The sequence below is a fragment of the Mus caroli genome, unplaced genomic scaffold (assembly GCF_978045245.1).
Source record: "Mus caroli unplaced genomic scaffold, Mus_caroli_1 scaffold_8, whole genome shotgun sequence".
Taxonomy (NCBI): Eukaryota; Metazoa; Chordata; class Mammalia; order Rodentia; family Muridae; genus Mus; species Mus caroli.
In genome coordinates, this window is record NW_028227263.1 from 27,143,028 (window position 1) to 27,155,579 (window position 12,552).

Consider the following 12,552-nt stretch of genomic DNA (forward strand, 5'->3'; position numbering starts at 1 on the left):
GTTTCCAGGCTGATGTGACGGTGTCTCTATCAGAGCACATGGCCCACTGATCCCAGCTTTTCTGTACGTGTGTCTATTGTCTCTTCATTTCCCATCACCCCAGTCAGGCCATTCCCAAAGCTGGGAACAAACATCACGGCAGTGGGAGCTATTCATATGAGGAACCAGCAAGTGGAAAGGAGGGACACAGCCAGAAGCTAGTTATAACCATCAGGCCACTAATGAGCCACGGCCCCCTGTACCACCCTCTGAAGAGCCCAGCCTCCCAAACGGTCCTGTGAACATTCCAGACACTGCCCTAAAGATATAAAAATGGCTCAATGGGCAAAAGGCATTGCTACGTAAATTTAAATTCCCAGAACACAAGGAAAAACACCAGGTGGGACTGTCCAAGCACCGTGAGTCCCAGCTCTGCCGAGGCAAACAGGAGGACAACAGCCTAACTAGCTCCAAACTCAGTAAGTGGCCCTGTCTCAAGGGAATAAATGATAAAGGAGGACACTCAATGTCTTCCTCCTCTGACCTCTGCACAGGGAGCTCCTGCCACGCACACAGCACATACATGTACACGTATACCACATACACACAATATAACTATGCCTTCATAAAGAACATTTCATATTCAAACCATCCAAATAATTTGCCTATTTTAGCTTGTTTTGACTTGCACCCATTCATCCATTCATAATGATTCTATATCTACAACAAATACTATCACCTTAGGAGTGTGTGTGTGTGTGTGTGTGTGTGTATTTTTATTATTTTTATTTTTTTAAATAGGGAATCACACAGTAGAGGCTGGCCTTGAACTTGCTATGGTAGCTGAGGAGAACTGAACATCTGACCCTCCAAATGCTCAGGGACCAAAGGCTGGTAGGACTGAGCACGTGAGGCCATTTTTCCCCCAGGGACAAAGCTCTACGGCAGCCATCCTCAACGAGAAGTCCACACCCACAGGGTCCCCTGATACCACTGGAAAACACAGGCATTAGTTACATTATGAGTCATAATTGTAGCAAAATTACAGTTATGAAGTAGCAACAAAAAATAACTTTCTGGTGGGGAGAGGTCAACCACAACGTGAGGAGCTGTATTAAAGGGTCACAGCGTTAGGAAGACTGAGAACCGCTGCTCTAGGGCAAAGGAATGGGCCAAGTGTTAGAGAAGGCGCCTGTCAGAAACATGTTTGATACACACAGGCATGAGGACCTGAGACAGGATCCCTGGAGCTGGCCTGCCAGTCAGCCGGCCTAGCTGAATCAGTGAGCTGAACGTTCAGTGAGACCCTGTCTCAAAAGGCAAGGTGAAAAAGCTGGGCGTGTTAGCACTGTCTTTAACCCCAGCACTTGGGAGGCAGAGGCAGGTAGATGTCTGTGAGCTCAAGGCTAGCCTAGTCTATGGTATGTGGAATTCCAAGACAGCCGGAGCTGTCCCCATATCAATTAATAAATAAGGTGAAGAGCAATGCTGGCCTCTAGCTTCTACACAGACACAAGAGCAGGCACGCCTACACACACAGGAAAAGGACCTCAGACACAGGAGCAGAGGGGTGGGGTCAAAAGCTATCTCGAGCTGGTGGGGAAAGTTCTTGTCCTCTGTTCCTAAAAGTCAACTGGGAAGTCTGCCTTTGACTCCTGGGCGGCTCTCTGCTCTCTTCACTGATGCTCTACGTGCGTTTCTGTCAGGCATCCACCACCCTTTCAGCTGTACAAACATCATGACAGATGCATGACAACGGCTTCCCTTCCTCTATGAATGACACTGAAGGCCCAGGCAGAATTTACCTATCAAAACAAACGCTCATCTTACCTTTTTCTGATCCCATAAACAGATTCTGCAGAAACAAAAACAAGCAAATAAACAATAATTAATGTGTTTCATTTTTTTAATTACATTAATTTTGTGGATGGGAATTATGTGCAAGTGAGCACTGGTGCCCTCAGAGGTGTGGGGTCCTCTGAAGTTAGACTTACAGGCAGCTGAGCTGCCTGATACAGATGCTTGGAATTAAACTCAAGTCCTGTGGATGGCCACTAAAAATCACCTAGAAGTTGAATTTTAACTCATGTGGGGACTAGCCAAGTGGGACATCAAACAGCACAACTTTTGGTCTAATAGCACCGAGTAGTAGACCCATTTTGGACATCCTTAAATCCAAGTTTCTCAGCATCATGCCCCTGCCTCTGTGAGTTATACAGCTTCACTCTGTGGGGCTTAGCCTCTGCACTGTGGAGTTTTACAGCCTCTCTGACCTCCACTCACAACACGCCAAGCAACCTCTAGAGTTGTAACAGGCAAAAATAACTCTAGACATTTTCAGATGATGCTCAGGGGTTAAAAAGGGCTGATGCCTGAGAAGTGCGTCTCTGAATTAACCTATGCATTCAAGAAGAAAGAAGACACACCATTCAACAGCCAATCAGTTTTTCTTATCATTCTGTTCAGCACGCCCTGTGGAAAGCAGGCAAGAGAAGTGCTTTGGGAACATAGTCAAAAGACATGAAGCTACACTACCCAGCAAGCCTCCCTTGCAGCTATATGCTATCCATCGCCACCACCCAAACCACAGCAAGTGCAGTGCTGAGGGACTACCTAGAGATACATCCCTTGGATGGAGGGACTACATCTTCCTTCTGCTTTCCTTCTAGCAACTTACACATATGGCAACACTAGAAACATCTGAGGAGTGAGACAAAAGATGGAAACCTGTTCCGAGAAGTTGTCACTCCAGCCCTGGACTCCCCACTTCTGGACCTCCTCAGAATAGGGACAGACATAATGTTCTTAATGCTGTCCAAGGAGAGAACTTGGGTTACAAGTTCTGAACCTGACCATAACTAGCACAGTACTAACTGGTTGCCCGGAAAGAGCACTGCTCATCTGAGCGCCTCCTGGTGGAAGTAACTTGCCTGGGGCAAAGGGAAGGCCCCTACTTTACACCTGCTCTAGACACAGCCAACTACCTCACCCACTAGCCACTCCAGAAGCAAGCTTCCAGCTCCAAGGGGGACACAGGGAGGAAGGTGAACCCTGCCCTCCTCTTCCATTCTTAATTCATGCCTTTAATTAGATGCCTTTGTGGGTGCCCACCCCAAGGGGCCCATGCTGCCAATTCCTTTTCTGAATTGAGCTGCACCCCTAACCCTTAACACGCTACTGTTTAAGAAGCCAATTGGCACACAAATAACACTGACACAGGAGAGGAACTCTAGGGCCCGGGAGCTGGCTGGCTGGCTGGCTGACATGCAGCTGGGTACTCACAATAGACAGCTTCTCTGTAGTTGTGTACCGGGCAAGGATTTCGACACGTTTGTTGGCCCAGGGCTCGAAATCAGGTCCCACGAAGGAGTTCTCATCCTTATCACGTTTCTTTCTGGAGCTGTCCTAAGGGGGGCAAGGCAGCTACCTCAGGATGGATGCTTTTGTTGGCATTGTCGGTTTGGTTTCTCAGGACTCTGAGCCTGCCAGGCAAGCGCTCCACCACCAGGCTACACTCCAGCCCAGCAACGCTGCTGTTTTCCCTTTTCTTTTTCTTTCTTTTTTAAATGGTCTTTTGAGACAGGGTTTCTTTGTGTAGCCCTGGCTGTCCTGGAACCAGACTGCTTTTGCCTCCCAAGTGTTGGGATTAAAGGCACAGGCCACCACCACCAGGCCACAATAATGGTCATTCCTCAGGCAGTCTTTGAGGCAAGATTTCTCAATGTCCTAGACTTTACCTATTGGGCCAAATTAGCTGGGCAAGCGAGCCCTAGGGATCCATCCTTCCCTCCCCACACTGGGATTATAAGAATGAACCATTTTTGCATGAGTTCTTGGCACTAAATACAGGCCTTCATGCTTACGAGGCATGGAGGTGAAGATGGGATCGCTAGAGCAGTTTAGCTCGCTAGACTAGCTAATTCTGTGTTTCTGGGTTCAAGTGACACTCTTCCTCAACAAGTCAATATGTAAGGTGGCGATCAATCCAGAAAGACACCTGATGTCGGCCTCTGACCTCCAAGTACAAGCAAGTATACACGCATCCCCCACACATGCAAACACACATCCACATATACATCCTCTGACCTACACACATGCAGGCACAACAGTCATGCACATAAAGTAAGTTTTAAAAAGGTTTGTAAAGCACACCTGAAAAAGAAAATTTTCCCAGCAATCCAAATAGTGGAAGATTAAAATAACTGTTAATATTCAATCAAGGGAAGAAGTGAGACTTAGCATTGCTGGCAGGAATACAGACCACTAAGCCTAGAGGGGATGGCTCAGAGGCAGCACTCAGAACAGCACACATCCATGCCTTCATCCGGAAGGGAGCTTTCTAGGACTCTCCCCTGCACAGACCCCTGCACACGGGTACCATGAGGTATGTATATATTCAAGAGACGTTGGTGTGTTTTCAATGCCAGCAGACACCCTAGACGCCACAGGCAGCAACAGAGGAATCAGAATATAATGCAGCCATGCAAAATAACATGGTCACAATGTGAAAAGTTATCTAAGACATGCTGTCAAGTCAAAAATATAAAACAAAGCATACTGAGGGGCTGAGGATCTAGGATGTGGCACAGTTGGTAGAGGGCTCGCCTCGCAGGTACAAAGCCCTGGGTTCAGTCTCTAGCACTGAACAAACTGGCAGTGGTGGCTCTTACTAGTAAACGTAGAGCCTTTGGGAGGCAGAGGCAGGGGAATCAGAAGTTCAAGGTCATTCTCACATAGGCCAGTGTGTACTACATGAAACCCTGTCTTTAAAAAAAAATTAATAAATAAAAATAAAAAGAGAGAGAGACCTCACAGATCTCTCCCAGCCTCTCTCAGACACCATTCTTAATCAAATTCCTCTGGGTATCTGGAGGTCCTGAACTCTCACAATCAGAATGCCCCAATGCATTATGGGTGAAACTTCAAACCTCCATCCCGGCAGGAAAAGACCCGACACCCACAAGGCCTGCTGCTGGCCAGGCTGCCTTACTGTGACTGTTACTGTGGCTGCTGGGTCCGAGGTGGCTGCAAACATGGAGAGCGGGTCGGTGCCATCAAGGACGCTGCTCAGAGGATCGATCACGGAGCTGGAAGAGGAGGAGGAGGTAGATGACGTGCTTCCTTTCCGGCTCACTTTCTTTGTCTTTGACTCCGTGACCTGTGGAGCAAGTTGTGCAGTGGAGGTCATCTGACTGACTGCATCAGGGGACAGTCAACTAGGCCACTTAATCTTGCTGTGGGAGATAGACTGACCAGTCATTTGTGGCAGAGGCAATGCTTATGTTCTGTGAAAAACTGGCATAACCCACTATCTCCATGGCCTCCACAACGCAGCTGGTCCCCAGAAAGACCAGCCATGTCCAGGTACCGGGAACTTCAGGCTCATTTCCACCCTCCAGGGAGGACAAAGCCAGCAATGGAGTTAAAAGCAATCAACCTGATCACTGAGAGTCTCCCCCCACATTAAATCCCTTATCAAGGTCACTTGGGGAGCGTCTGTGAAGATGACAAGGGGGTGATAGGGAGTCTCCAGGTCATCCCACACACATCTTCTCCAGGACCCTACCTCCAGCCGGCCAGTGGGGAGAGCTTCCTTAAGCTCCGAGCACTGCCTCAGCAAATTAACAGAACCCAAGGAAGAACAAGACCTTATGGAGGTCAGAGGCACAGGGCACACCCTGGACTTGGCCCTGGTAACTGAGGTGTCGTCTGGTGCTAGCTATCTCTAAGTAGGGTTAGACCCAAAGTATCCCCAAAGCTGGTGTCTGCTAGAGAATTGCTTGCTGGTTACTGATATGTGGGGTCACAGTGCATTAGGTATGGACTGTGAGTAGAAAAGAAGATACTTATAATTAGCTTGGTCTGATGCTGCTTGTATTCAAATACTAAATTCTGTAGCCAAGATCTGGTTGCTTAGAGACAAGCAAATCCTCACGCATGCCAGCTTTTGTTGTATAAACCTTGCCCTCCATGAGTTCTCCATGATTGGCTAATAAAGGTATCTATAGCCTGTAGCTGGGCAGAAGAGAGGTATGCGGAGTTTGGGTTCCTGGGCTCTGGGTCTGAGGCAAGGACCATGAGGAAAGACAAGAGGGGAGAAAGAAGCAGCAGCCATGGGTAGCAAGATCGTGAGCCCATGGCCATGAGGACCGGCCTGTTGGAGTAGCAGCAGTCCGGGCAGAACATGGCAAGTCATATCTCAGGGTTATTGACAGGGAAATAGACAAAATAGCATAGAGGGTTGATATCTGCCCAGCAAATATAAAGGTTCTGTGTCTTTTATTTGGGAACTAAATGATCTAAGATGGGGTAGAAACCCCCAAATATCTACCACAACAGAAACTGGCTTTTCTGTCTGGAACACTGTCAGAATCAGCTGGATAGTCACCCAGTTGGTGGGCAGGAGCAGAAACTGTTCAACATGCAAGACATAGCTGGTGGCAAACAGAGACTGTCGAGAGACTTCTTTCCCACTGAAAGTGTTAAGTGTAACTGCATTCTTTGGTTTGGCTCCTTGCTTGTCTGTAAGACAGGCCCTGACTAGGAAGGCCAGACGAGCCTAGTGCTCAGCATGCAGCCAGAGGGCCTGTTTCCCATTTGCTGGTGAGTGGATACTGAACCTGGGAGCTCTGCTAGAGCAGCAAGTGTTTTAACTGTGAAGCCATCACTCCAGCCCTGGAAATGGTCACCACGTCATCTGCCTGGAGGCCATGGTCCTTGTAGAATGACCGACACTCAGTGTCCAAGGTTCTATGACTGAATGTTCAATAAAAATCTCGGCACTCAGCCGGGCGTGGTGGCGCACGCCTTTGATCCCAGCACTCGGGAGGCAGAGGCAGGCAGATGTCTGAGTTTGAGGCCAGCCTGGTCTACAAAGTGAGTTCCAGGACAGCCAGGACTATACAGAGAAACCCTGTCTCGAAACCCCACCCCCCAAAAAAATCTCGGCACTTGTCTTGGGGTGTGGCTCAGTAATAGAGCACGTGACTAGTAAGAACCTAAAACTGCATCTGAGCTGGCCAGTGCAGACTGGCATTTCTTAAACTGTATAGTACAACAGCTCTTGACACAGTGGTGACACAGTACTGGCTATTATGAGTTACACAAGCATTGCATTTATGTACTTCTTAGTAGTAGTAGTAGTAGTAGTAGTAGTTTTGTTTGAGACAGGGTTTCTCTGTATAGCCCTGGCTATCCTGGAACTCTCTCTATAAACCAGGCTGGCCTCGAACTCAGAAATCCGCCTGCCTCTGCCTCCCAAGTGCTGGGATTAAAGGCATCCACCACCACTGCCTGGCTAAGCATTGCATTTATTTATTTATCATTTATTTTGAGACAGCTTCACACAGCCAGGGCTGACCATGACCACTTGCCCCTCCTCCCCTCCCCTCCTGAGTGTGAAGACGACAGGCGTGTCCCACCACACCTGGTGGACATGTAATGTAAAGCACATGGCAGGCTGTGTGTAGGTTAGATACAAGTTCTATATCAGAACCTTGGGAGGGTTTCGGTACCTGAAGCCAGGCTTTCCAGGACACTAAGGGACAAGGGGCAGCTGTATTTGCTAGTAAGTGCTGACATAGTGGGGGGGTGGGGGGAACCAGCCGGTCTCTTGTCAGCTCTTACTTTGTTTTACTGAACAGTCTAAGATGCTCTTTGGGGCAGTCCAACTCACCACTCCATCCCACGCCTACCCCCTCTCCACCTGCCCCAGGTGGCCAGAGTGACTCCTACTGTTATAGATCAGAAAGCTTCCAAGTCAGGAGTCCTCACCCTCTCCCCACAGCAAGGAGGACAGGAGGAGGTGGGAGTGCAGAGGGCTTGATTGACACATACATAAGCAGTGGCCAACAGGAAAGCAAGGGACTGGGCCTGCTGGAGGGAGCCTGCGCAGGACTCACAGTGATGGGCTTCAGCGGGTGGTAGTCTCCACACTCCAAAGGCACTGTCTCCAATCTGCAAGATGCCAGCTCCGCCTTGTAGTTCCTGTTCCGGGAGTGCCTGCGTACAAGCAAGACACTTGGCGAATCAGAAAGGTGACAAGGTAACACCAGATGGGTGACTGAGACCTAAAATGTTATCTAGACTCCACTGATGGGGATCAACTTGGCGCATGTAATGTTGCTAGCAAGAAGACTACAAAACACTAAAAAAAAAGGGCTGGAGAGATGGCTCAGCGGTTAAGAGCACTGACTATTCTTCCAAAGGTCATGAGTTCAAATCCCAACAACCACATGGTGACTCATAACCATCTACAATGAGATCTGATACCCTTTTCTGGGTGTCTAAAGAAAGCTACAATATACTTACATATAATAAATAAATAAATCTTTTAAAAAACACTAAATAAAAAACATAAAAATTATTTTATTATTTATTTGAAATCACTATGTGGCCCAGGCTAGCCTAAAACTCCCTAGGTAGTTGAACATAACCTTGAACTCCTGATCGTCATGAAACTCCACCTTCCAAGTCTTGCAATTCCTGGCATGCTCTAATCCATACTAGGGATGAAACCCAAAACTTGTGTGCCAGGTGAAGACTCTACCAGCTAAGCTGCTGTAAAAACAATTTTGAAGCTGTCTGAAGGTACAAACTCTACCAGCAAATCCTGGGTGTGTGAGTTCAGATCCAGTGCACAGGAGACTTACTAAGAGGAGCCCGGCTTCCCCAGCCTGTGTCCACGGTGTTGGCTGACTGGTGGCGTGAACCAAGCAAAGAGCAGGTGGCTGCTGGGAGGCCAGGCAGCCATAGCTTGGAGCAAACCTCCCAGAGCTGGACAGACACAACAGGGCTCAGGGAACCTGGGCCCAGGGGACCTCCCGGGGCAGGACAGATATGGCAGGGCTGAGGATTCCCAGCCAGGGCCTGGAGGAGGGGCCTCAGAAGAATAAGTTCCTGAGATACAAGAAAAAAGCCCAGGCTGGGCATCTGCAAAAGACAGGAGGCAACCAGAAAAAAAGAAAGGGCAATTGTAGCTTTATCAGCTCAGGACTGATAAAGAGGAAGGCTCAGGGAACAGGACAATGAGGGAGGAGCCGGAGAACCGGGCAGAGGAGGAAGAACAGCATCACAGAGGGGAACCTCAACCCAGGAGGGGTCTGGAAGAAAGGCCACACGCACTTGAGAAGGGAAAGAGAAGTGCCATCTCGTCAGATCCCCCCAGCACACAGATCTGATCACTAGGCCTCAGGGAGAACCCCTCAGGTGGCTTTACCCACAATTCCCTCTTTGTAACTTCCTACCGCTTCTGGTGACACTTTGCTACTCTGTCCCCTTTACTGTCCCCTTCACTGTGCAGCGAAGCCCATCTTCTCCTATAGCGTGCTCTGCCATCGCAGCCTCACCACCACCACCATCACTAAACACACTCAACCTTACTATCTCAACAGTTGCCAAAATCAGACTTTTTCTCTAACAAAGATATAGGTGCCTCCCATTCGTACACCGCAGAACAGTTTTTCCTGGTTACGCAGGCTGATTCCCACCACTTTCCCTCATTTAGGGAAAGAGCAAACTCCAAGATCCAAGTCCCTAGAATTCACATGGCAGGCTGCATGACTTTAGGTCAACTCGCATCCCATGGTCTCAAATGAAAAGCGGACTTGGTTAACTACGTTAACTAAGATGCTAACGCTGACCACTAAGCACGTCCCTTGAGAGAAGCACACTTCCCCTGGTCCTCATCAGCTCCCTCATGCGTCGACAGGAACAATCATCGGGAAGAAGACGGACACAATTCTGTCTCTCTCATTAAGGAACACAAGTCAGTGGGTAAAACTGAAAGATGGGCGTTCACTCCCACACACTGCGTTTGCTCAAGAGGGACGGCTACAGAGACCATAGGCACGAGCAGAGCTGGAGTCTCATCGGTACAGAAAACGAAAACATCCAAGGTTAAGCCAGCACAATCAGGTGAAGCCAGCCCACGGTGTGATCCAAGAGGCCCACGGCTGACGTGCTGTGTCCTTAAGTGGTCACTTAAAAGAGTCTGCAGGATGGAGTGAATTAAAGTGTCCGGCCAAAATAAAGCCAGAGGGTTGATGTTGGTTATGTTCAAGGCCTAGCGCTACAAATTCCTTTCATGCTCAAACGCAGGCATTGTAAGCTACCTCCCATCATTTGGTGAGGAACGCCAGAAATTTTGCCCCTGAGATGCAAGGTCTCCAATGTCCAACCTCACTATCATCCGCTTATCCTGTGTGGGTTCTTTATCGACACAAATCACCTGCGACAACCTAAAGGTCACCTCACTTTTAAGCACAAAAAGGCCCGTATGCCAGTCACTTGGGTACACACTATTCCTTCCTGCTTGGTGAGCTCGTATGCATCCTGCAAGACCCAGTTGAAGGCTCTTCTCTGCAGTCTACCCAGGCCGCCAGGGGAGTTGACTGACTGCCCCCTCTCTCCTTTGGGCGTGTCCCCTCTCTAATACGTTCTACTACATTGAACAACGAGGTAAAGAAGCGTGTCTGAGGACCCTACATAGAGTAGGGTGAATGGTCCCACTTTACAGATGAGAAAGTCTAAGGAGCTCAAGGAACAAGCGACCAGGTCTCCCAGGTGCAGACGCCGGGCGAGTTCATCCCCTTCCCCAGAACTCCCAGGCGTGCCAACGTCTCCCAAGGAGGCGGAAGCCTTGGATGGAGTCGGTCTGAGTGAAGGAGCTGCGGAACAGAGGAGAGGGGCAGAGTTCTGACAGCGGTTCTGCTCTTCCGTAGTCCTGACAGCCCGGGCGGGGACGGAGGCCACCGATCCCAACAGGGACGACTGCCCACCCCCACCGAGAGCAGCTAAGAGCAGCCCCTCCCCGGAGCCCACTAGCGGGTTCTTCCTTACCAGGGAAAGACAGCCATCTTCCCAGTCACATGATCGTCTGTTTTCCGCGTCCAGCCCCTTTTCTCACAACCAGGGAAGCTCGGCCCCGCCCCAGCCGCCATGATTGTGAAGGGCAGCTTCCGCTCTGAAGATCCTGGGCTCCGTCATCCGCCATGATTGTGAGGGGCAACTTCCTCCGGATTCCGATCCTCCACAGTTGTATCGGGCAATGGTCCGGCAAAACCCAAGCTCCGCCATCGGCCTTGATTTGATTTTTTCTTTTTATTTTGTTCATAGAAATCCATTTAACTCTGCCTCCGAATAATGGGACCAAAGGCCTGCATCACCACGCCTTGCTTAAATCACATTCGTATTATGTAGATATGTGCACGGAGGTCAGTGGATAACGGACAGGTGTTGGTCCTTTCTTCGCTTGGCACTAGATGCCATTACCTTCTGAGCCATCCCATTCACACACACACACACACACACACACACACACACACACACCGCCCTCCCCCGCCCTCCGCCCCCCCCCCCCCCCCGGACACCACTGGCTGCTTGGCCCGCCTGCGCCCTCTAGTGACAGGAGTGAACACATCCATCCCTGCTGAGGGCCAGACACAAGTGATTCTAAAGTGAATTCGCTGTTTGGTGTGGGTTCTCTTCATGCTTCATAAGGAATGGGCATTTTTGGGCATTTTTCCCCACAACTGACAACGTCCGAATACGGGCAAGCAAGTTCTGTTCTTGACCACAGAACTTTGGCGCTCCTGTTTTAAGCCCCACCCCACCCCCATGGATAAATTACGTTGGGGTGACTGCACTCAATGCACTTTGCCCACTCCCTTCTCAATAGAAACTTTTGGAGTATCTATCATTAATCACTTGTTTTTGGAAAACTGATGCTCAAAGCTGGTGAGTGTCTGAGCTTGGGATTCAAACTCTAATTCAAATAAGAATGGATTAAGACTGGGAAATTAGCAGACTGGTGTCTATTCATACCATCCTGGTTCTACTTCCAAGTGCATTCCCTGATGGAAAGAGCAGCATCCTCTTATGCGTTCTGGGAAAGGCAACTGGATATACTTTAACTAGGACTGACATTTTCAGAGTCCCAGTTCCTTCCTCTGTGAAACGGAGGTAACTGCTAAGGTGACAGGAGGCCAAAAAATCCCTGTCTCCGGGGCAAACCTCAGATGCTGTAGTTAATGAGGCAGGCAAGACAGGCTGCTCTTGGTTGGCCTTTGCTCTCAGAGCCTTTCTCCCTGTAGCGCTGACCCTGGTCTATAACAGAGCAGGACATCTACTGTAAATGGGCATGCCACTTGCCTGGGGACTGTAAAACAGTGGCTCTGGGATAGTTGTGTGGACAGTTCTAGGGGACACTGCTGTTGGTGGTTCCTTTGAAAGAATGGTAGCAGTTTGGGTGGTAAGAAGCAACTATGAGGCACTAAAGGCAGGGGACCAATTGTCCTTCATACATTCGTCAAACCCATCCCATCTTATGTATAAAATAGATGATGGGGAACTATCATAAAACAGGCTACATTTCTGGAAAGGACAGATAACTAAGGGGTTCTTCTTAGCACAGGCTAAGCCCATGGTTTTGTGGCATCTCTGTCAGTGTCACTAAAGAACTGTAAAATCTGGGCTGGAGAAATGTGTTATCTGGTAAGCACTTGCTGTTCTTCCAGAAGACCCAGATTTGATTTCTAGAACCCAAACTCCACAACCATCTGTATCTCCAGTCCC

The 12,552-nt window shown here is 49.1% G+C and overlaps 1 protein-coding gene across 1 annotated transcript in view; it reads right to left on the bottom strand.

Moving 5' to 3' along the window:
• The window catches only part of Vps35l (VPS35 endosomal protein sorting factor like), a 99,772-nt gene extending 88,853 nt beyond the window's left edge, over positions 1-10,919 (bottom strand). The window contains exons 1-5 of the mRNA XM_021166497.3: positions 10,819-10,919; positions 7,881-7,980; positions 4,970-5,137; positions 3,262-3,384; positions 1,810-1,834 (exon numbers count right to left, since the gene is read on the bottom strand). Of these exons, the coding sequence (XP_021022156.1) occupies positions 1,810-1,834; positions 3,262-3,384; positions 4,970-5,137; positions 7,881-7,980; positions 10,819-10,919 (517 nt within the window). The remainder of the gene's footprint in view (positions 1-1,809; positions 1,835-3,261; positions 3,385-4,969; positions 5,138-7,880; positions 7,981-10,818) is intronic.
• Between the last annotated feature and the right edge of the window lie 1,633 nt (positions 10,920-12,552).